At 42.5% G+C, this 23,430-nt stretch overlaps 3 protein-coding genes across 5 annotated transcripts; 2 read left to right on the forward strand and 1 right to left on the reverse strand.

The window, feature by feature from the left end:
• The first annotated feature begins 911 nt into the window (after window positions 1–911).
• On the forward strand, window positions 912–8,546 carry LOC120783269 (flocculation protein FLO11-like). 3 transcript variants are annotated; one of them, XM_040116137.1, is made up of 3 exons: window positions 912–1,049; window positions 3,483–3,724; window positions 4,660–8,546. In XM_040116137.1, the coding sequence occupies exons 1-3, from the start codon at window positions 995–997 to the stop codon at window positions 6,247–6,249; spliced, it is 1,887 nt and encodes a 628-aa protein (XP_039972071.1). In that variant the 5' UTR covers window positions 912–994; the 3' UTR covers window positions 6,250–8,546. The 3 variants fall into 3 exon arrangements, with proteins under 3 accessions (XP_039972071.1, XP_039972072.1, XP_039972073.1); XM_040116138.1 differs by having other exon boundaries at window positions 936–1,211; XM_040116139.1 differs by lacking the exon at window positions 912–1,049 and having other exon boundaries at window positions 3,708–3,816.
• A 598-nt stretch (window positions 8,547–9,144) lies between these two features.
• myl9b (myosin, light chain 9b, regulatory) lies at window positions 9,145–14,596 on the reverse strand. The gene is made up of 4 exons (XM_040115785.1): window positions 14,469–14,596; window positions 10,913–11,116; window positions 10,164–10,325; window positions 9,145–10,065 (listed from the first exon to the last, which is right to left on the reverse strand). Exons 2-4 carry the CDS (start codon window positions 11,094–11,096, stop codon window positions 9,890–9,892), a joined length of 522 nt encoding a protein of 173 aa, XP_039971719.1. The 5' UTR covers window positions 11,097–11,116; window positions 14,469–14,596; the 3' UTR covers window positions 9,145–9,889.
• Window positions 14,597–16,700: 2,104 nt separating this feature from the next.
• On the forward strand, window positions 16,701–23,402 carry LOC120807265 (phosphatidate phosphatase LPIN2-like). Its single transcript, XM_040159048.1, has 7 exons — window positions 16,701–17,397; window positions 20,414–20,614; window positions 20,708–20,803; window positions 20,916–21,184; window positions 22,047–22,154; window positions 22,312–22,423; window positions 22,563–23,402. The coding sequence occupies exons 2-7, from the start codon at window positions 20,423–20,425 to the stop codon at window positions 23,400–23,402; spliced, it is 1,617 nt and encodes a 538-aa protein (XP_040014982.1). The 5' UTR covers window positions 16,701–17,397; window positions 20,414–20,422.
• The last annotated feature ends 28 nt before the right edge of the window (window positions 23,403–23,430 follow it).

Below are 23,430 nucleotides of genomic sequence, written 5' to 3' on the forward strand. Positions count from 1 at the left end.
CTGACTATCAAGGAGATGGTGATTTGGTTGGTGCTTTCTGTTTCTTTTTTTTTTCAAGAGACAATACTGCATAATTGTTTTTCATTCTTTTAGAAACCTGCTAGAATTTTAACTCTAAATCAGTGTTAGTCACATGCACATGTTTTGCTTTTACTCTGCCTTCCTTTCCCCAGCCACGGTGACAGAGGGTACAATTGGACAGATAAGACTTAAGAACATTTAAATGGTCACAACAGGCAGGTTACAGTTGTATATTGTGCTGCTTCATTTTTCAATCTGAACTCCGTCACTCCCATGTGGCCTGGGGATTCTCAGACTTTGATGATCCAAAGCATCCCACTCTTTTTTTTTTTTTTTTAACGAAGGCTCTCTGAAAGACATGCGTACCACAAGCCACGAACCAAGAGTCGAAACTGTTGGGTTAGTGGGTAAATATCCCAACAGAAATGGCTAGAAAGTGTGAATCGAAATATTAAGGCTGATCGTGTTATGAACAGTCGATTGTGGTCATCGGTCGACGCTTTCGACGTTTATGATTTATGTAACAAGAACGCTCTGCTCATTGTTACGTAAAGTCTTTCCACACCATGTGGCTTTCTCCCCGCACACAGGGACAGAGCCGACCACCACGGTTAAAAAGATGACCACGCTGCTACGTACGAACAGACCTGTGGCGATGTAACCGTGGGGTTTTCACCGTATCGAGAAAACAACGTTGTTTCAATGACTGCACTATATTTTGAATGAAATGGTTGTCCCGTCAGTCACAATGAGACGGAGCCTGTCTGCTTTCTTAGCGAAGCGCGGCGATTGGCTAGCGGCTGCCAAGGAGGCGTAACAGAGCGTCGGGATTGGCTGACAGCCGCTGATGAGGCGGGATCATTTCAGCTGCGACTGTCAAGATTAGCAAAGAGCTGGCGCTGCTGCGTGCAGGTAAAAGGAACAAGCGACAGAAAACCGAAAACATTTATCCTGGCAGAAAGCGAGGAGTGCGATGGAAACGGACCGCCCGGCGAAGCCTTTTCGTGCGGCTGAACCCAGAAAGCGAGGTATTTAAGTCGGTGAAAAAGCGCAACACCTTCGGAGTCTCGGAAGAAAGTGCCGTTGTGTCAACCATCGTTTGGCTCCCGGGCACGCTTTGTACAGAGCAACTTGGACAGCTGCGTGTTTTCAGGCAAGCCATCAACAAAGAATGAAAGCATTCAAACGAGGTGAGCGGCACTCACGTCGTGTTTTTTAATCCCTGCCGTGCACGTTTATCACCCACGAAGTGTCTGCCAGCGAGCCCGCTGTGTCTTTGCTGTTGGTTTTGCCTGGTATGCGGGCTTTTTGTCGCGAGCAAATGCAGCGTGTGTTTGTGTTTAAATTTGGAGGGACAGCTAGCCAGCTAGTTATCTCCGGAGGCAGGCATGGTGTCCATCTGGCGGAGCGACATGCGGGAGGCTGTGCGTCGCTGCCTGCCTCCTTTTGTGCGCTCCAGATGGCTAATTTACCGAGTAGCTCCTCGGTTTGGGCTGGTCGAACCGAACATTTGGCCTCAGTCGCGTTAGCGGGGCTTTATTTGAGCGCGTTTAATGTCCCACAGACTGTGTGACGTTATCCCCCCGGACAAAGCCAGCTCGCCTGAAAAGTTGCTGTTTGATGTGCAATGGACTGGTGTTACTAACGGTCACATTCAAAATCCTGCCACTGAGCGAGAGTGTGCGGTGAAGTTTACTCTGAGGACCATTTGGCCTTTTTTTTTTTTTCTCTCCTCCCTTTTTTTTCTTTTAAGAACAAGACAAAATGCCAGGAGCAAATGTACAGGGCACAGATTCAGCAGCTTGAATCTCGGTGGAGGGGACATTTCGTAAACAAAAAGTTGGCCAGTTTGACAGCCTCCGCGATGTTACACGTAGCTGTTTCTGGTGTGTGTGTGTGTGTGTGTGTGTGTGTGCGCGCGTGTGTGTGTGCGCGAGATGTTTCTGCCTGTACTAAACTAACATCTGTCGAAAAGCTACCTTGGCTGTCTTCTCTACTATATCCACCCCACGTTGAATGGGTGTAGATGTTTTAAGACAAACGTTTAAACGTCAGTCCAAGGAGCCAGGGGGGTTGAGGGAATGCCGCTTTGTTGTGGCCTACATCGTTCCTCTCCCAGGGACTGTTGTTAGAAGAAAGGTTAGCCGTAGCTGTCTGTCAGGCTCAACTGTGTCTGACTTCGTGGGCTGGTGTGTATTATGTCCCCACACAGATACACAGACCACATTAGACCCAAGTCAGTGGTTTAGACCCAGAAACTGTTCAAACTTTACTCCATTCTACAAAGAGCTGGGCGGTATGATTGAGATCAATATAGTGACTATTAATAGGAACATTTTTTCAGGCAAACGTGTGCCAAAGCACATTATGAATTTCAAAGTGATTTTCAGTGCAATGGACCAAGTTCCACTCTTTCGGTTTTTAATCAGTTTACAAAGAACCATTAATTGGGATTCTTTGTAATTTGGTTCAAATTTATAAATCGACATGAATGTCATGATAAGGTCCCGCCAATAACTGGCTTACTCTAATATAGTAAATTTAGGTGCCAGTGAAACTTACAGAAAATTGGGGGAGGCACCGAATTAGAATTTGCATTTGTATGTTTTTACCCCCCCCCCCCCCAACACACACACACACACTTTTCTAACTTGTTCTTGTACATCCCTGGTTGTAGAGTTATGCAGAATTCAAAAGATTTGTCAACTACTCTAGCAGTCTTTGGCGTACTGGCATGAGGTGAAAACGGCCTCCTCTGCATGGTCAATAGATTCCTGGGCCACTGGCTACTGTGATGTTGATATGCACACAATCTCCTTTGTGAAGACAGGCGCTGCCCTGGGGGTCAGGTTTCACCCAGCCTCAGAGAAAGACATTTACTGCATTCTGTGGCCCACCCCTGGGATCTGGCATGCTCCATTTTGCGGGGAGATTCCCTCCAGTGGCCAACCATGGATAAAAAAGAAACAAAGTTCAAACCACGAAGCCTTTGTTTAAACATGTTCAGCCCACAAAGTCTTAGTGTATCCCACTCTTAGCTGGGTTGGAACTGGAGGTTAAAAGTATCTGACAAGGTTTGTGCACTTGTTCTCGAGCGCTCGATCAGTCGAAACAAATTGTTTGTTTATTTCTCTGACCAGTCTGTGCTCGCATTGACTCTACTGTTGTGAAAAAAATGTAGCATTATTTTGTACATGAAAGTGGATCATACCAAACCCCTTTCTTTAGAAGCCTAGGTGAGCACGTAGCCGTTCACAAGCCATTATCTTCTCCCAACCCAACAGTTCATATTGGCAAAATAATGACAGGCCAAAAGAAATACCTAACAAAAAAATACAAAACATTGAGGACTACCTCTTTGTATCAAATGACCATCAGATTTGATGTAAATAGGTTTTGCGAATGACACGGTCAGAGCAGTAGCAGTGAACATGACTGACACCTCGCCTCCTCTTCCCCAGCCCTGGAAGAAGAGCATCGCCCGGAGCAGGAGCACTCCTCGGCTGTGTCAGACAGTGATGACGGCTCTCCACTTGACCTGTCAGGAAGAGGGCTCTTTGGAAAACGCCGTCGCCGCGGCAACCTGCCCAAGGAGGCGGTGCAGATTCTGCGGAGCTGGCTGTACGAGCACCGCTTCAACGCCTACCCATCAGAGCAAGAGAAGCTCAGTCTCTCAGGCCAGACCAACCTCTCCGTGCTGCAGGTGAGGAGTGAGATTTCATTTATTTATTTATTTACTTCTGTTTTTGTTTTTCCAGAAGCACTTGGTACTTGCCCCAGGAAATGACACTTGAGGTATACACTGTTTCTGCATTCTTGTGAATTGTTTGTTTCTGTTCTCAATTAGAAATGTATGAACTTTTTTTTTATTTTATTTTATTTATTTTTTTTTATTTTTTTATGGTGGATAGTTCATATAAATACAAATTTGATTAGTTTAATGCGTTGTCAGTTCCATTTTGATCAACAAGTGTGAAAGCTAAACATTAATCAAATGCTACCCACCACACTGTACTGTTGAGAAGTACACTTTTCCAGCCTTCCCTTTTCACTTCATTGCATCAGCAGTAGACATTTCCTCTTTCCTTCTCAACACACAGGCCAGCAGAAACAGGCAGGCTGCATTAGATAAGGCATTACAGATCAGAACGAGGCAGCAGCAGAGTTTCTTGTTATGTAGTCAGTTCACTGGAATGCCTTTGGCTGCCTTCTCTGTGGCTCAGCATATTTGAGCTCAGGCCTTCATTATTGCCAGCTTTCTGAGGGCTCTCATCTCTGTCTGTCTCACTCTCTTTTCTTCCTCGTGTGGGAGGCTATACCACTAGAGGGGGTAAGAAAGTCCTTGTGTAAAGTTTGAGAAAGAAAAACTGTGTAGGTGGTTAATAAAATCAAAGGCCCCAGATCATTTTTAGTTGTTGAATGTGCTGCAAAGGTTAAAGTTTTGGGACCAGCTAATTGAGAGCACCTGAGACAGTCAGGTCAAAAAATGTTACAGTAATATAAAAAAAAAAAAATTTCAAAGTGCGTCTTTAGTGTTCTGACCTTTCAATTATTTATTTTTTTTTTTTTTTAAGTAACATCCATGTAAGTAGTCAGTATCAGTTCTGTTGATGCGAGAACTCTCCCCTCTTTTCCCAGATTTGTAACTGGTTCATCAATGCACGTCGCCGCCTCCTCCCTGACCTGCTTCGCAAGGATGGAAAAGACCCCACCAAGTTCACCATCTCCCGCAAGGTTGGTGGTAAAATTGAAGGCCCGTCATCTAATGGAGGGGGAGCCAGCTCTCCAGAAAGAAACTCTTCCCCCAGCTCATCTCAACAGCGCCCATCTGTCATCCGCTCTGCACCCACACTGGACCTCAGTCTTCTTGGGAACACAGCGACAGCTATTCTGACAGGAGCAGGCTACCCGGGTAAAGAAGGATCAGTCCAGGCGCTGATGAAGCTGGATACACAAAGTTTGCTGAGGGAAGCAGAGGAACAAGCTTGTCTTACCAGCACAACAATGGCAGCTAGTCCCACCAGTGGCCTCTTCAACACGCCTCCTCCGACTCCTCCTGAGCTGTTCCCCACCCAGGACTTCAGCGATTTGAGACTCTTAGTCGATGCAGCTCTGCAGAGGGCAGCAGAGCAAGAGAACCTGAAGAGAGTCCAGGAGAGCCAGAACAAACCAACAGAGGCTGTAAAGACTGAACGAGTGGAGACACAGTGCAGTGCTTACAGCAGTGACATGGGCCCCACACCACCTCCAGAAGAAAGCCAACAAGTCATGGATGCCTCTAGGGTGCAGAGTCTGATGGAGAAGGCTATGGCAGTCCCAGTGTCAGCTGTAAGTTCAGTGACGGCTCCAGTGCCTCAGTCCTCAGCAGCCTCTGTACTAGTTCCAGCTCCTGTCTTGGTCTCAGCCTCAAGGCTATCTCCTCTCCCAATGAATAAAGTCATCTGGAGCCCCTTGGAGAAGGACACAGCCAGAGCGGCCAGCCCAAACCAGCCTCAGCTCATCCCAGCCCATCTGCCACCTTTAGTGCCATTGTCGGCTTCCGTCTTTGGACAGCCAAATTCTCAGACCGCTGCTGCTGCTGCTGCTGCTGCTGCTCCAGCCATCACCCCAGCTTCATCATCAGCTCCAGCCTCAAGCTCAGCTCCAGCTCCACTGCCGGCTACAAGGCCAGTTTCGGTGCCATCACCAGTCCTTGTCCCGGTTACAAGTTCCACCCCTGTCACTGCTTCAAGCCAGGCTTCGTCCCCAACTGTAGCGCTTGTTCCAGCTTCTCCTTCCTCAGCCATCACCTCTCTAACATCTCCAAGAGGAGTCCCACTCTACCTGCCATTCCACAAATCCCCTTTAATCCCCGTCACAGTTCCGTACGCATCACCTGTTTCAACCTCAGCATCGTCTCCAGCCCCTGTTCCCTCCCCAGTCTCTGCCTCTGCCAAAGCCTCAATTCCTGTCCCAGCTTCAGCCCCAACGTCCTCCTCCACTCCAACAATCGCACCTCTTGCAGGCCTTGCGTCCCACCTCACTCCTCCTCTTCAGCCCTCTTCCACAAGCAGCGCCAGCAGCATTAGTAGCAGTACCCAGAGGAATTCAGCAGTGGTGCCCAGTGTTTGGAGCTTGGTCCATGCAGACGCCAGGCAAACGAGTTCTCTTCAAGTGGTAAAGACCCCCATCACCACAGTGTGGGGCCAACAGCACAGCCTGCACACAGTGAGTGAAACTGTTAACTAGGAGCTGGAACTGGGCACCTTTTTTATATATCTTGGGAGGAGAGAGGCCAGACTTTCCATTAGGCTGGACAACACTGTATATAGGAGAATGTATCTACATCGCCAGTCCATTTTGACATTAAAGCCTGTGCCTGCAGAATACACAGCAATGAATTAGATGTACAAACTGGGACAAAGTAACGGACATGAGATGTTTTAGAGATGTGCTGTTGCAAGCAAATTTTATCGTTTAATACGCTGTTCTTGACGGACGCCGTTGCTTGTAAGAACACTGTGGCGCCATATCTCAGAGTGAACACACTTAAGTGTAGAGTAAATATTTGTGCAAAGTTTTTGATGACATTTTCAACTCCCTTTCCACCTTACAATTTTTGAGTGAGGCGGAAGATATCCCATAATTGTACAAAATTTCAGTTAGCACCAGCAGAGTTAGCGTCTTCAGTAGCAGTACTGGACTTTGTTGAATGTACAAAAGGCCCTGACATCAATGGCTAGGCTGCCTGGCATCCATTCCCCTTCGGGATAGAAAGGAGGACATTAGTGTTTTTTCTACGTACAGCAACAACTTCATAGTCCTCCATAGTGGTGCAATTCAGGTGGTTTTTCAAAAAATGTACTCTGTTCTTTACTCCACTAAATTTTTCCTGTTTGTCTTTCTGTTGTGGTGGCAATGAGCAGAGGGGAAATTGATTGTACTGCAGCAAGCCTGACTGAATGACTCGCCTCGATGTGTCTTTCTCCATCGCTCTCCTCCTTGTCTCACTATTTTCCTTTCTTATTATAGCTAAGAGGATTCATTGGCCCTCACAAATTGTCGTCTCAGCCACTCAACACACGTGCTCAAGCACCGCGTCTTTCTTTGTCATTTCCAATCTAAAGAATATTCAAACAAATGAGCAGTATTCTCTCTGTATTTGTTATTAACGTTATATCTGTTACTTGTTTCTGACCTTGCTCAGTTGCGTACCTTTTGCAGGGATTGTTGTTGAGGGGATTTTGGGGGGGCTGTGAGTATAGGATGAAGGGGAGAAGGTCACATTGGATCTGTTACAGAAATCAATTTCAGTGGAGAGGTGAGCAGCTTGGTGATCTGATGACATCAAGCTCTTACAGCTCCTGAAATGAAATGTTACACTTGCTGTGAGACATGGCACCTTTATCTTTTGTGGTGCAAGAAAACTTTAAATGTTGGATACTCTTATTTAGAGGATAAATTATACAGATTTCCCTTGGGTCCATGTATTTCAAACATAGATGTCTTAATAGTGGTAAAGCAAATGTGGCAGATGCACTGAAGTTGCTGATATGATTTGCTTCTTTTTCTAGGAAGGTACAACAGCATACAAATTTTTTGTTTTGTTTTGTTTTTTTTTGTTTTTTTCCCCTCATCAGTGCTAAGTGCCAGTATTTAATTCTAATCATTCATAAAGCTCTAGTTTCTATGAAACTGTTTTAGCATAAACCACAATATATGGCTGAATTCCAACTGGACATTATTAACAGTAGCATTGTGTGGAAAAGTCGGGTTCCCGCGTGAATAACACTGTAGCAGAATTATCATGTTTACCAGTGTCATTGAGCCTTTGGTTGGTTCAAACGGTTACATTTTGCATGTGCAAGGACCTCGCATCTAATATTAGGTCAAAATACTGCTGAGCACTGAGCAACATTCCCACCAAACCTCTCCATTTTCTCAAACTCTAATTTTCTACTTGTATTTTCTCTTCTTTTTTGATTTGTTTGTGTCTTCTCACTGCCAGTTATTTTTTCTGTACATCAGCAGAATTTTTTTTGGTTACAGGTACTCACTAGGCTGATTTGCATTTATACCTCAGTTTACACAGGTCATGTCAGGTTTGGGTCATAAGAGTAATATGTTATTAATATTTAGTAATGATACTAAGTATTAAAGTAATATTTTTATTATTCATACTACATTATGCCACTATGATGACACCTAATCAGTTGTGATACTGGAAATGGCTGGCTAAAGATATAGACAGGCAGGTTTTATATAGTAAGGTTTATATTGGGTTTTAGATGAAAACTGGCGCTCAAATTAGAGACGACAATATATTGATGTGTAAATATGTTCAAGGTCTTTTTTTTTTTTTTCTTTTTTTTTTTTTGTATGTATTGGCATGAACTTTATCTTAAAGTATGTAGTTTCTTTACAGCCAAATACATTCAGAAATGTTTTTTCAAATTCATGTTGTGAATCATGACTGACTGTTGGCAGTATGACTAGCTGCTGTGCCTTAAACCTACGACTGAGGGATGATGTCCCCCTTTTTTTTTTTTTTTAATTTTTTTTTTTATATATATAAAACTAGTCGTGCAATATATGCCTTAAACTTTAAATGTATGTTTTGTATAAGCATTTCAAAGAATAAAAGTTCAGTTTTTCATAAATAGTATTTTTCAGTCTTTCCTTGCATATAAAACTTACTTTTAGTTTCATTTTGTGAGAATAATCAAACTGCAGCATCAATTTTTTTTTTTTTTTTTTTTTTTTTCATGGAAGACATTTTGATTTAGCATAGTAGGATGTGTGTTGGCTTACTGAGACACTTTAATTATTCAGTCATAGTTAATGTTAATAACCTCTGTGAGTAATGAATAGGTTTTTTTTGCTTTTGTTTTTTGTTTTATTTTTTATTTAGTTATTGTGAGGTGATGTAGCTGAGAGGAAATAATTGTGTACCTGGATGGGTGAATTCATGTGTTTGGCAGTAATGTAAAGTACAGTATACTCCCAAATGCACGGATGGTGTGTTAAAGAAAGTGTATCTTATTTAAGATACTTTCTTTGACACACGGGGTATTTCAGTGGTCTGGCACAGACATGGAACAAGGACTGAAAAACACTCCAAACACAAGTAAGCTTTTTGCGGTCAATGGCATGAATAAACTTACTTTATTTGCCTGAGCAATTTCAAGACTGACATCCTTCAACAGCACATACATACCCGATCCTTCAACAAATGCGCACAACCAGCTGATGGGAGGAAGACATGTACTCACCACTTTTGATTGTCAAAAAGTAATAAACACAAACATAATTATCAATTTCTTTATCCATTTCCAACACACAGGGACACAAATATTACAGAGAAGGAGACTTGTTGCAGTGCTTGTACAGGTGTGGTAGCTAATTGGCAGGAGGAGGTAAACATGGCTGGTACTTTATGTAGCACTGAATCCGGCAGTCCAAACCCCCCCCACCCCCCCGCACACACATTAGTGTCAAATGCATCTCACAGTCCGACCAAGTTCCCTACAAAGGTCAGAACAGTTGCAGTCAAAATGTATTAAGCTGCAGTAGACTTGTTGCTATGAGATGCAGATACTGTGATACACATCTCTTCATGGATATAAACCTTCAATGATGATAAAAACTTAAACATTAGTAGATTGCAGGATATTTGAATCCCAAGAATTTACCTTTGAAAAACGTGTAGATCTAAATAAAGGCAACACAATTTACTTCTTTCCTTTTATACAAGACATTGTTATACAGTATTCCTACATACATTCCTATTCAGTTTCTCTTAAACCTACAGGATCCACAAAGGTAACAACTAGGGATGGATTTGTGGTGTATTATGTGTGCGGGGGCCCGAGGCGGTCGTTTCCTCCCGCTACTCATCATCCTTGTCTTTGGCGCCATGTTTGAGGATGCGGGTGAACTCTGCGTAGTTGAAGTTGCCCTTCTTGTCGATGGGTGCCTCGCGGAACAGCTCGTCCACCTCTTCATCTGTGAAGCGATCACCCATGGTGGTCAGCAGCTCTCTCAGATGGTCCTCGTGGATCACGCCTATGGAAGGAAATAGCCTCCATGAAGTAGAAGATTAAGTTCCACACACTGACAGTGCCATAATCTGTGTATACAACATTTTGTTTATATGGACTTACCCGATCCCTCCTCATCAAAGCAGGCAAAGGCGTTGCGGATGACATCCTCGGGGTCCGTTCCGTTGAGCCTCTCTCCAAACATGGTGAGGAACATGGTGAAGTTGATGGGCCCTGGTGCTTCGCTCATCATCCCCTCCAGGTATTCATCAGAGGGGTTCTTACCTGAGGACGAGCAACACTGTTACATGTACCTACCTTTTATTGGGACTATGCAGTACCAGTCAGTGAATCTTACTGCAGTTACTTTCAGTTTGCTTGTTGAGTTGCCTCACTACAGGTCAACATGGAAACACTAATTTGTCTAATTAATAAGGGACTCCAGCGATTTAGCATTGCATTTCCACAAAGTTGGGAAACATGGGAGAGACAGTTTAAAAAAAAGAATGATCGCATTTGGAGTAGCAGATCCTACATTTCCCACAATGCCACACTATCGCATCTTCTGTTAAGACTCCCCACCCCTGACAAATGCCCGTCTTTCAAACACCTCACTTTCAGTTTGTAACGCTGTTATAAAATCTGTAGTCTCCAATTTAACTACAATGACGTCATGAGGGATAATTCAGTAGGTCTTACTGGAGCTACAGAAGATGTACACCTGTTTACAGGGAGACTACTATTTACCCCTCATGATGAGTAAACTAAACTTCCTGTGCAAAATAGGTGGTTTGCCCCTTTAAAAGGAACTTGCACCTTTCAGATCTACCCTTGTAGCCTTAAAAACTAAGTGTGAGAACAAAGCTGTTTACCCAGAGAGGCCAGCATGTCATGCAGATCCTCCTTGTCGATGAAACCGTCTCTGTTCTGGTCGATCATGTTGAACGCCTCTTTGAACTCCTGGATCTGAGACTGGTCGAACATTGCAAACACGTTGGAGGTGGCCCTCTGGGGGCGCTTCTTGGTGGTCTTTCCCTTGGCACGCTTGCTCGACATGGCGGCGGCTGGATCTGGGCCTGTGCACAATCAAAAGGCACAATTCTTGGGTTAGATCAGTTTGTGCTAAAGCTGTACTACCAAGGATAGCATGGCTCGGATATATTCCCTGCTAACACAGCTTGACATGGAAACTGATTTCAGCATCCATTTGAAAAGAGGAGTTGAATTTAATGTATATTTTTGAATTACAGTTCCAAAAACCCTGAGCACTGCATCCATTTAACTCTTTGATATTTCCTCATTCGTTTGCCCCAAGCAGCATCTTTATCTCTCGCTTCCTCCAGGGAGAGAGTCACATTCTCCCTAAATGTTGGGTATAGTGATGGGTGTTGAAAATGACATGTCTCCACAGTGCGCACTGCAGCTAACTTTAGATCCTTCCAGAATTAGACCTGTCACTCACAGTCAGGTCTGCAAGGATTTGTCATGCGTGTGCGTGTGTGACTCTCTTGATACCCAGTGGGTAATAGCTGAGGGTAGGCTGGACAGGCAGGAGGAAGCAGGTAAATGCTGCTGATGAGTCACATGGACATATGACGTCATGTCCTGAGCGGCACTGAGGTGAATACTGGTCGTGGTACCAGCTCAAAATCTGATCATCTTCAGGTGAACTGTAGCAAGACTGCTATCCCTTTTATCAGGTGTTTATCAATTTTGGGAAGTAGATGTATATATACATAGTCTTTTTTTTTTTTGTCAGCATAATTAGACTTCAGGGGAATATAATGTTTTCATTGCATAAATATACTATTATAGTCTTTCAGACTGGGGAGTTGAGATGTTCCTAGAGTGTTAATCATGTCTAGAGAAGTAACTTCCTCTCAAATATTAGCACTTAAAGACTATACCAACTGAAATAAATACAGGCTTTGTTAAGGATAAGACATTCATTATTTTAGTAAATTAGAAATGAGGAGTGTCTGCCGGCATATATTCTCATCAAGCATAGCTGCTTCAAGTACATTTGAAGACTTTTGTATAATATATAAATGTATTGAAATGTATTTCCATCATTCCCCATTACTTAAATGTGTCCATAAGTGACCAAAATTGCAATAGCATGTGTCTGTATATTTACCCCTGAATAAAGTACATTGCTTTTCTAATGATGAAAATTTGCAGTACAAATACAATCTATAGTATATACCATATATTTTTTTCTGTTTGGTGACAAAATCTGATTACATCTCTGCAGTTTGGCGCCACTCTGGCACTACTTTTACAATCTGCTCATTTCAAAACACGTTACAGTAATGGCTACATGGAAGTGTACTCCAACAATTTTATAAATAGCTCTTTGCCGTCCTATATTCACCAAATCTGTGTCTCCAAAGGCACTCTCTGCCTGACAATGTTAGTCATCAATTTTATTAGGTTGGAGTAGTCCTGAATTTCTGTGTCTGCTCTCCCTGTTGCCTGTATGGTTCACAAAGGCCTCACAGAAAAGCTGGAAAAGGCAGAGTTAAAGTGGATTTGCCTATCTACTTGGTCCTTTATCCCTGTGTGTTCAGTATAACGATTCTTCCTGTGATCTCTATACAAATGAAGCAGCATTCTCATTTTTATGGTCAATGCAAAGCAGTGTAACCAGCTTATGATCTGTCCAGAGTTTATGATCTTAATGAATACCGAAAGTGTCAAGATGATCTTAAACCCAAAAATGGATCTGTACGTCTGGGTTCTCAGCACAGTATAAAAGGTTATTGGAAGGGAATTCATGTACAATGTCTTAATTACTTGGGTGAAAATGAAGCATGTCAGTAACTTGCTTGCAATAAGTACCACGCACATACACACAGTTTCTCATCAGTGGTTTCTCGCCTTTCTTTCTCTCACTACAGACACTTGTTGGATCAGTCTTTTCTTTCATTTGACTACTGTTTGGCTGCCTTTGTCCTTTCATGTGCCAGAAAAATGAAGAAACTGGGAAATGTGTGCTGCTGGCTCTTGGCCTTTCCATTCTCCATCTCACGGTCACTGAGGAAGCTGGAAACAAAACAGCAACAAGCTCCGATTTAAGGTTTCGGGAACAGAGGAATTCCTCAATCTGATAAGGGCCTCTCTCTTCTACCGCCTAGACGCTAAATTTTTCCCATAAGACACCACATTTTCAGTGTGCACACACTTACAGAAATTTATCCTGCAATTGTTTGAGTGTCAGAGAATGTGTCTGGACTTAAATGAAGTGGTTCCGATGTAAACGGTCCAATTTGAGACACTGGAATTCAGTTATCTCTATTAAGCATTCTTGTTTGGCTCCAGTGAGGACATTAGGGCACTGTCTCCTGAGAGAGGCCGATGGGTGTTGAACTCTACATCAATACTTCTCTCTCAAAGAAATCAATAAGCTAGATTTCTAAAAGATTCTTTGACTAGTTTGATTATTACACAACATACATTTTAAAGCTGCAAGAAAAGAAAAACTGATTCCCAGTCCCGCCAAATCTGGTGCTGTGGCAACAGCTAAAATCTTCTGCATTCAACACGGAGTGAATCAACGATGATTCACAAAGAGGCAGAGAGCAACTATTTTTGATCTCAGCAACGTAAGTATTTGGCTGACGTGCCTCAGCCTAGCTTGTGTTGAAAAATGTATTTGTTCTCTGGCCACCACAGTTCCTCTGTGCCCCCTTCTTACCCCTTTGGGATGACAAAGCTCCTCTGTTCTTCTGTCCAGCAGGAACACACACACACACACACACACACACACACACACACACACACACACACACACACACACACACACACACACACACACACACACACACATACACACCCACCTCTGATGTCTTTTTATAGGCGATGAGAGCTTAACTTCCACTTCACTCTCTGTTTGTTTTTGGAATTCCTGAACTGTAGGCCTTTTCACTTCAGTAGTGGTGACCTGGCCTGTGGTAATGGTGAGGGATGACAGTCTGACTGTTTGGTGATACCAAAATGTACGTGGGTGTGTGTGTGTGTGTGTGTGTGTGAGAGAGTGAGAATGTGAGCGAGCCAGATCTAAACAGGTCAGCTGCATTCAGAAATTCCTCTGTCTAATGTTCCATAGTGATGGGACTGAAGTAAACACGCAAGTAAACAGTGCATCTATACTGTAGAGGTCTATGGTGCACCTCCTCCACAGGTCTCTCTTTGCCTTGATCAACAGATGAAAAAGCTCCGTTGTAGCTTATCTGGTACCATTAATCAAGGATCCACTTCAGAAGCTCTCGGTAATTCTATCCTCCCCTTCTCTCTCAGCACTGACAGCTGAACATTGTTCCACTGAACTCAGAGAATTTACACTTTCTGCGTTCTTAAAAGACATCAACTATACGCTTTTAAAATGTATTTATGCAACCCAGTGGGAAAAACAGCTTTCTTTCTCACCTTGGCTTCAGGTAGAAGTATTTGGGGTCCTTCAAACTCCTTTTGTCTGGTTCCGACACAGCAGAGGAAGGGAAGCAGGCAGTCCTACTGAAAAATTTGTTTAAAGAATCAGACTCCTTGTGGTTCCCTCCCCTTTCTGCCCCGGCCAATGGAGAGGCCGGCCTGTCCCATACAAAGACATCCCATGCCAGGCCATTTCTCCATACAAGGCAAAAGAATGCACAGGCTGCAGCTTGCTACTGCCAGAGACGCTGCTCGGGATTGTTTGGGGAAAAGGCAGAAATGACAGGAACTACGATAAGGCTGCCTTATTTAGAGAAAAGGGCCTAAACATTTAGAACAGGCTCTGGTATGGTGGAGTGTGGAAACATGGGGGAGAGAGTTGTGAGCAGATGCAGAGCAGTTTTGAAAGGCGGTGTTTCTGTTGTAAGACTATGGGTTTCCTTAAATAGGCAGTTTGGCTGGCCATCACTGGGGCATGAACATGCAGGGAACACCTTAAATTATGTCATGGAAGCGACGTCCGTTTTGTTGTTGCTCACACTTTTCCATGTTATGATCTATTAAAAACACCCAAAGCGGATACCTACTAGACATAAAAAAGTGTTCGCTGTTTTGGCAGCTTGCTCAGACGAAGCTGTTTTTCACTGTTTTTCAGGTATTCAATACCTACTATCTTGACAAACTACATTAATGTGTAACATCTTCGTCGCTTTAATTGGGCAGTGCATAATGTATGGTGTAGTTGGAGTAGTGTATGTCTTTTAGGGTTGGATATCTTTAATTGCATATTACATGTTTTATTTTAGAAACCCCTTGTGCTTCTCCATTATAAGGGTATAGTACATCAAATATGTCAGCGTGTCTGTATTTAATTGTAAAATGACCATTTAGTATTTTCAATGTTCCGGTTATTTGATACAGGTGCCCAGCGTTCTGCATATTGAAAATTTGATTTAAAGATTACCACGTTTACTACGTATCTTCATGCTTATGTCTTCCATTTGTTGTTCTGTGTATTGAGTGTGTATTCTAGGAATATCTAAAAAATGTATTTATTTTATCTTTAAAACAGTGCATCATCAGTTTTTATTTTTTCTGAGAAATGCAGAATATTCATATTTTAGTGAATATTTAAAGTAACGAAAGAAGAGTCTTTCTTTAACAGGGATTAAATTATGGAAAACAAAAAGATACAGAGCATGAATGGAAGCATTTAATGAGTCTCTGTGCAGGTGCGGTGACGCCCTCCGCTGGGCCAAACTAGTTATCATTTCTGAAACACTGAAAACCCTTCAATGACTGATGAAGAGGACAAAAATAATGTGGGAGGGCTACGACATTGTTCGGCCTGGCTGCATACACCATGAAGTTTTGAGGCTCACACATGTACTTCTGCAGTTCATCAAATACTCTAAACAGAAAAATGTCTCAAAGTGGTTGGTATCCCCGAAATGAAATGAACAGCCTTACCAGTGGCCATACCCGAATATTTCACTGTCCTTTACCATAGAACTTAACTTAATTCAAGGACAAGTTGGATGTAAAAGTAAATAAAGATATTAACGTCCCTGTGTTGAATAATCTTTGTAACAATATATCGAATCGCCTTATCTGGATGTGATCAACACTGTCTCATTCAAAAGTTGCATTTGCAACCCAGGAACTTGTTTTACACAGAGGTGAATTGGGGGTGGGTGTCTTAATTTTGTCAGTTGCTAACTTTTCAGGTTTGTTTTACCTTCACACAGAAGGGACAGAGACTTTCATTGTCATGTGGGTTTTGTGCTTGTTTTCTTGTTTGTGTAAGATACTTGGGGTTAAACATTACACATCTGTTTCCGAGGTTTTGTAACTGATTTTGTTTTAGTCTAACCGAGAGGCCCTTTCCCCAAAGACGGTGCCAAACAACAGCCAAAATCTACATTTGCCAGTAAGCTGCAATATGTTAATGATTATTTTGATCGTAAAATATTATTATCTGTTTATTTTGTCATCTTAAATTACAGTGACAAATTAAAAACTTGAAGAAAATTTAGCATCTTCTCATGTTTTTACAAATTAAAGTTAGAGGCGGGTCAATTTTCTTTTCCAGTTTTCTCATTGGCTGGTGGAGTGACTGACTTGTGTTTTGCGCCGGCGCAGTATACTAGGAAGCATCAAGGATGGCTGTTGTTTTCTCAATCTGAAAAGCTCCCCTAAAGGTAAGCTGTTCTCTACGCTCTGTCATCACCAACACGGGAAAAAGAAACCGTCTGCGACATATTTAGCAGTCGTGGAACTTGTTAGGTAGTCAGAGTTAGCAGGGCAATGTAAATTTATAAGGTTATTTTTACTTGCTGTAACTTAAGACACGTCGTTTTTAGACAAGTCGTAAAGATGTTCCAAAAGTGAAGTCCCTGTCAAACAAAGCAAATTTTAAATGAAGTTCTGAACAGTATATTTAGCTCGTTTTTTTTCTCTCGAAAAAAGGATATTTCTGTAGTTTAATGGTTTTGGTGACGGTAGAGGAAACGTGTTTCTTGGCTATTTAAAGTTAAAAGTGATCGATTCAGTCACTAACACTGGAGGAGTGTGCCATACAATGAAAAATCCGTGTAACAGCGTTGCGAAAGTTGTTAGTTTGACGTGTATCTCTATGCGCATGCACTAATTAGGCGTCAGCGCGTGGACATTTCATGCTTTCTTTCATATTTTGAAAATATTCAGTGGGCAAATTGCTTTACAAAACTAGATCTCCTGCACCGCCAGGGGCCGACTTTCTCAACACCGTCTGAGACAGTGATGGTGAAAGATACCATGTAATCTTAAAGTCTGAAGTAATAGGCTTTTTTTCCCCGACAGTGGTCAAGAGAAGATGACAGACACGCAGAGTAAATTACATTAGAGTGACGCAACCTCTTGTGTCCGTGTCTGCTGGGAGGCAAAGGTCAGTAAGAGCCAAGACGACTTTCCCCCACACACTTGGCTGGTTCTTACCATTGGGGAACTGGTGTATAAAATGCACATTTGGCTTAGTGCGTGAGTGACTGGTGTGCCGACTAGTGATTAAACTAAATTGATTACTTGATTAACAGAGAATTAATCAACTACAATTTTAATTATTGATTAAGCATTAAAGGATTTAGTCAAGCAAATGTCAAAATGTTGCTACTTATTCACTGTTCAGAACTTCATAAGAATTTTATATGATTTTAATCTGAATATTTTTCAGCTTTGGATTGTTGGTCGGACTTGTGATGGCCATTTTTTAGCTATTTTTAACATGAATTGATTGATTTAATATTAAAAAAAAGGAGTCTACATATTAATGCATAATGAAAACAATTGTCAGTTGCAGCCCTAGTGTCAACGTCATCAGTTTGAATCCTTCAATGAGGAGAGGTGAACTCAAAAACTGTCAAGCTTGGAATTGTGCCAATTTAAACCTTTGGGACAAGTATAGGAATGTATTTAATACATTAACAAACAGTCTGCTGCTACAGAGCAAACATTTGATCCTTGTACATCAGAATTAACCCGCCTATCTTTCCCTTCTGTCATCCCTCTACTGCCCTACATTTTCACTACCATTGTCTACTCTACGCTTTTGTTCTTCCTGCTTTCTAAATACAGCTGACCTGGCAGTTTCAGTGACGTATCACTCTAAATCATATACAGTTAGAAAAGCCTGAATGGGCACAGAAAGTGGTAATACACATCAGAAGGCCTTTGGCTACACACTCATCCTTTACATTTGCACTGTTGGATCAGTTACATGATAAACCAGAGTGGATTCTTTTTTTCTTTTTTTTTTAACTACATATCAAGGCTGATTAGCTACATCAAATCTAATTGCTTCTCTCTATGTTAAACATTATTTTTCAACTTAGGCTTACCTTTCTGTCGTGTCCTCTTCCAAAGGCAGTACAGGCAGTGATATCCATCAAAATTTGCAAGTTATTTGCTTGAGTTCCTCCCAAGTTGGCCAGGCCTATGACGGATTCTCCAGTGTCGGCAGAGCACGACTGCCGGAGAGTCCCCTCATCTTCAATGGCCCAGAGAGCTGTGGTCAAGCCCAGAAAGAGTGTGGTCGATCAGTTGGTGTGTGTGCGTTTTCATGCCAACGTGTTTGAATAGCCTGTCCAAGCCTTTCAGAAACTGCTGGTCTAGCTGTCATGTGCAGCGCAAGTGGGGAAGTATGAATTCGGTGTGACAGGAGGGTGTGTATGTATAGTGTGTGCTAGTCAAATTGTGTAAGATAGAGGAAACATTAGTGTGTGGCTGAATATACTAGGAGTCTCTCTTAGATTGCTATATTTTGAATCCTAGCTCAGAACAGAGAGGATTAGAATGCTGTCATCCCCACTGATCTGATTATGTTTAACAGCTAGGAGAATCGACTATACTTATGTAGTTACGTCTCGTTTTCTTGGCCAAAGCTAACAAAATATAGCCTTACAGCCTCGGACAGATGTGGGGGGGTGGTGGTTAAGCAGCCTTGGCCTTGAGAGGCAGCTGAGCAATACAGGGAATGGAGCTGACAGGTACCTGTGGTGGAAATGGAGGTAAAGTTTCTTGAGACTCTTCCTGAATTCCTGCGGTGGAAATAGCCTTTATAGTGGTGGCGCATGGCGGAAGGGAGGTCAAGTGAACACAGACTGGTTGGGAAGGGACATCTGCATCCTTCTCTGTGGGTAAGACATGAGATTGATAATGTGGACAGATGTCGCTTTAGACAGGTTTCCTTCATTGTGTAGGTGTGTGTTAAATGATAAATCACTGATAGGTGTTTCATTTGTTACCTCCTAGAGCCTCCAGTTTATGCTTTTGGTATGTTGCAGAATTCAAATATTCAATATTCAGAGGTTCCGCTTGAAATTTAAAAATAGTATTACAAGGTAGTAGGCTATGATAGTATTTCTTTAAAGAAGCAATGCCTAGATAGGCCAGGGCCACCTGAGGTAACGTACTTGTTTCTAAACCCCACAGAGGCTCATTTGACGGTCTAGCCAGGTTGATGCAGGTACAAACTAAGCCACATGTCATGTTTTTGTAGCCTCTGGCAAAGTTTGACTTCATTACTCACTGAAGCCAATTGTTGTGAGACATGTTTTGGCCTGCTGCAGAGAAAATGATGAACAACGGACATATTTTTTGACCATTCTTTTTATCTAACTGAAGATCGACTAACTTTTGAACATCTGCTTCCTTTTTGATCTCAAACTTGTCTTTACAGTGTAGACGTGTATGTCCAGATGAGTCATATTTTGCAATGTGTCTCTCTACAGTGTAACGCCACCCAGTGAACTTTTCCACATAATCATTATGACTGGCCAGGATAATGACTTCATTAGTTTCTGTAGTCTCTGACAAACCTCTAGATAAGTCTCCTTATTAGATCTCACCTTCCCTCTGAGCTGTTAGCCTTTCTCATGTTATTCATGATCAAGATCAGATTCCAAAGGTCAATATTGTTTAGTCAAAACAATAGGTGTATCTCAGTTTGCAGTCATTCAGGAGGCACCCTTCTGTTTAGAGCTACCCTTAGTGGAAACGTTTGAAGTTCCTTGGCCTAAAACCCCTAAAACCTAAAACTAAAAAACTCTCGTGATATGTGAATCTTTTCTTTAACCAGTCGTTTATATAAAACAGGAACTCTGTTTTGCAAATGTGTTATGTCAAGCCTTTTAACATATACTGAATGTAGTACATGCTTGGTATGCTTACTTGAATATATATATTTTTTTGGTTAATTTGATGACCACTGTAATGACATGTTATAAATCTATAATAGTGGCTTTTTCATTTGCTATAAATGGATTACCTTTATGATTCAGTGTGGCTGGCACTGTGAAAAGAAAATGAAGGACCAAACCGCAGACGAAAGAAAATACTGAATTCAGAAACTTTTTCTTTTTGTGTCACTGGGCATCACGGTTCTCACTTCTTGTTTTTTGTCCCAGTCCCAAACCATGAATATTGTTGGCCAGTTGGCAGAGACAGTGTTTGTGACGGTGAAGGAGCTGTACCGTGGCCTTAACCCCGCCACTCTCACCGGAGGCATCGATGTCATTGTGGTACGTCAGCCTGATGGATCGTTCCAATGTTCACCCTTTCACGTCCGCTTTGGCAAGCTCGGTGTGCTGCGCTCCAAGGAGAAAATTGTGAGTCTTTTCTCCTGTGTTTTGATTCTTTTAACTCCGATATTTGTTTTCTGCTGCTTCATGCTTCCTGTTTTGACATCTCTGTGTTTTTAGGTGGACATTGAGATAAATGGAGAATCAGTTGACCTGCACATGAAGCTAGGGGTCAATGGTGAAGCTTTTTTTGTGGAAGAAAATGAAAATATGGAGGTAAAACGGCCAACATTAATGGCCATTGGGTTAAGCTCTGCAAATGATAATTTTTGACTTTTCTTTTCTAACTTTATTTTCACTGAAGATTTCTTTCTTTTTTCCCCCTCAGTCTCAGGTCCCAGCCCATCTGTGCACCTCCCCAATACCTCTTGAGGTCCCTGAGGAAATAGAGGAGACCCCTGAGGGATCCTCCGTCGCTGGGTCTGGCGCCCGCAGAAAGAAACGCCGTCGCAAACGCATGCGCTCTGATACTCACCTGAGAGAAGACAACTCTTCATCAGATGAGAGAGAAAGAGAGAAGGAGTGGGAGAGAGAAAATGATCAGGCTGGACAGGAGAGTCTGGCTCAAGAGGAGCTTGTCTCGCCATTACAAGTCAAGTCAGTGATTTATTTATTTGTTTGTTTGTTTGTTTGTTTGTTTGGTGAACAGAATTATGCTCTTAGCATCCTGCAAGCAGGAACGAGCTTCTTGTTAATCTACAATCATTTCTAAGAGCTGCTTAAATGACAGTGTTGTTGGAAACACCTTGTAAGAAAACGGTTAGTGAGATGGATTTTATGATCACTTAACCTTGAGATGCTTTTGGAAAAGGAGCCCTGATTTTTCCACGTATTCAAGGACTCTAATTGGCTTTAGCTAAACGGTAAATCATATGTCTTGTGTCTTATCTTCTTAACATCTGCTATCACTATGAGCAACCACTGAAGCATTCAGGCTTAAGTCAGAAGTTAACACCGTAACTCTTGCTGTCGCCTCTCCGTTACTTCTGCAGCGGTTGTACTGCGTTCTGTCTCATGACTCAAGTTTTTTTCATCTTCTCAGTAGAGAAATTCTGCTTGTAATTGTGAGCAGTAATTAGTGAGCATATTACTCTGGTGCAGGGTCTTTTTTACCTATTGCCACCCTAGAGGGATTCCATAAATGCATATAGCAATGGTGCATGTAAAGCACAACACGCTTCAGGTAGGTTTTATTATTGTTGACATTGTTACATTTTATCAAAGATGTCATAGTATTTCAACATTTTAGTCCCTTAGATTCTCCGCCCCTGCCAGGACAAAACAACCAGCACAAAGCAGCAGAAAAGTGCATAGAGATACACACTGATGTTGATTCTCAGTGGCATTGTCAATACAAGCAACCCTTCGTAGGGAGTAATGTTGTTTTTAGTATTTACACCTTCAAAGTTAACACAGTTTAAAAAAAAAAAAAAAAACTCTTTTTGTGTTTTTGTTAAAGTAAATCGGTGTACTACTCGCTGTCTGAGGAGCCAAATGAGGAGGTGGCGACCACGCAGACCAGAGAAACTCATCCTCACTCGGATGGAGAGCAGTCACCCTCGGAAAGGTGAGGAAGGTTAATCTTTACAATAAATAAATAAATTAATGAATTAGTTTGTATCGAACAGTTTCCCTGGCAGGCAGCGCTTGTTGAGAGAGAGAAACTCAGTGTCTCCAGTCCTTACATTAATTGATTGTTTTCTCTATATTTTTCTCCTTTCCAGCAGTGTGTTTTACAGTCGGCCATCCTCTCCTAAGAGTGACTCTGAGCTTCTGGTTAAACCCCAAGAGTCCTCTGGGCCTCAGATGCAGTGGAACTGGGGAGGTTTTCCCATGGTACGGCAAGAAACACACTCACACACACAGATTTAGAAGTGCTTTCAAAGCCTGCCTGCGGTGTGATTAATACTGTACATTTGAGACTGTCATGTTGACACACTGTCTCAAATTGCTCTCTGTGCCCTCCCCCTCACAGCTGTGTCAATCACAAAGGACACCAGTGGAGTTACAGCGTATCTCCCCTTCTGGGAATTCTCATTTCCGCACCATTGAGAGACAGGACTCCTTTGACATGGGTTTACGGCCTGTGATTAGCTGTGGCAGAGTGGGCAGCGTGACAGTGGTCAGACCACAACCCAGGACTCACTCCCTAGACCTAGGTGGCTACGCAATGCAAACCACCCCTTTATTCAATGAGAGAAACTCTCACATTGCCCATTCTACCCCCAGTGACCTTTCCAAGCCTTGCGCATCATCAGTGAAGACTGGTGTGGACTCACGACAAACACTTGAATCCAAATCAGGGGACAAGAAGAAGAGGGACTCATCTTCTTCTGTTAGTCTGTTTAATGGCAACGATTCCCTCGGTAGCAAAGAAAGCACAGTCAGTGTTGAGCATGTTAGCACTGTGACTGATGCAGTTAGTACAATTAGTGGGGTCAGTGTTATCAAACCAGACAAAAAACAGAAAGAAATAGAAGACAGTGAAAACTGCACAGTCACAATAAGAAGTCCAAATAGCACAGAATCATCAAATCTACAAGAGCAGGGTGCTTCATCCAAACAAGGTGAACAGGGTTCAACCAGTAGTGCCCCTGTCAGTGAAGGGGACAGTGGGATAGATCCCTGTGCTGAGGCAGGGGAAGAGGACGGCGGACCTGCAGTAATGGATGGGGATGGGTCAAGCGGAGGCCCACTGACCAACAAGACTTCACCAGAAGCTGAAGTGGGAGAAGAGGGGTTAGCAAACTCTTCTGAGGCATCTTCCCAAGTGGAGCAACAGGGCAAGAAGAAAGGTTGTTTCTTTTTAATTTAAGAAAAGTTTCCAGTCTCATTTTAGACAA

The sequence above is a fragment of the Xiphias gladius genome, chromosome 21 (assembly GCF_016859285.1).
Source record: "Xiphias gladius isolate SHS-SW01 ecotype Sanya breed wild chromosome 21, ASM1685928v1, whole genome shotgun sequence".
In the NCBI taxonomy this organism is placed as follows: domain Eukaryota; kingdom Metazoa; phylum Chordata; class Actinopteri; order Istiophoriformes; family Xiphiidae; genus Xiphias; species Xiphias gladius.

Bases quoted from the DNA above. Each gene is read 5' to 3' on its own strand.
- LOC120783269 (XM_040116137.1), top strand. From the start codon at position 995: ATGGAAACGGACCGCCCGGCGAAGCCTTTTCGTGCGGCTGAACCCAGA. The intron at 1,050-3,482 runs GTATTTAAGTCG...CCTCTTCCCCAG, and splicing joins GGCTGAACCCAGAAAGCGAG to CCCTGGAAGAAGAGCATCGC. The intron at 3,725-4,659 runs GTGAGGAGTGAG...CTCTTTTCCCAG, and splicing joins CCAACCTCTCCGTGCTGCAG to ATTTGTAACTGGTTCATCAA.
- LOC120807265 (XM_040159048.1), top strand. From the start codon at position 20,423: ATGAATATTGTTGGCCAGTTGGCAGAGACAGTGTTTGTGACGGTGAAG. The intron at 21,185-22,046 runs GTCAGTGATTTA...TTTTTGTTAAAG, and splicing joins GTCTCGCCATTACAAGTCAA to TAAATCGGTGTACTACTCGC. The intron at 22,155-22,311 runs GTGAGGAAGGTT...TCTCCTTTCCAG, and splicing joins GAGCAGTCACCCTCGGAAAG to CAGTGTGTTTTACAGTCGGC.
- myl9b (XM_040115785.1), bottom strand. From the start codon at position 11,096: ATGTCGAGCAAGCGTGCCAAGGGAAAGACCACCAAGAAGCGCCCCCAG. The intron at 10,326-10,912 runs GTAAACAGCTTT...GCTCGTCCTCAG, and splicing joins TGACATGCTGGCCTCTCTGG to GTAAGAACCCCTCTGATGAA. The intron at 10,066-10,163 runs GTAAGTCCATAT...TTCCTTCCATAG, and splicing joins CTTTGATGAGGAGGGATCGG to GCGTGATCCACGAGGACCAT.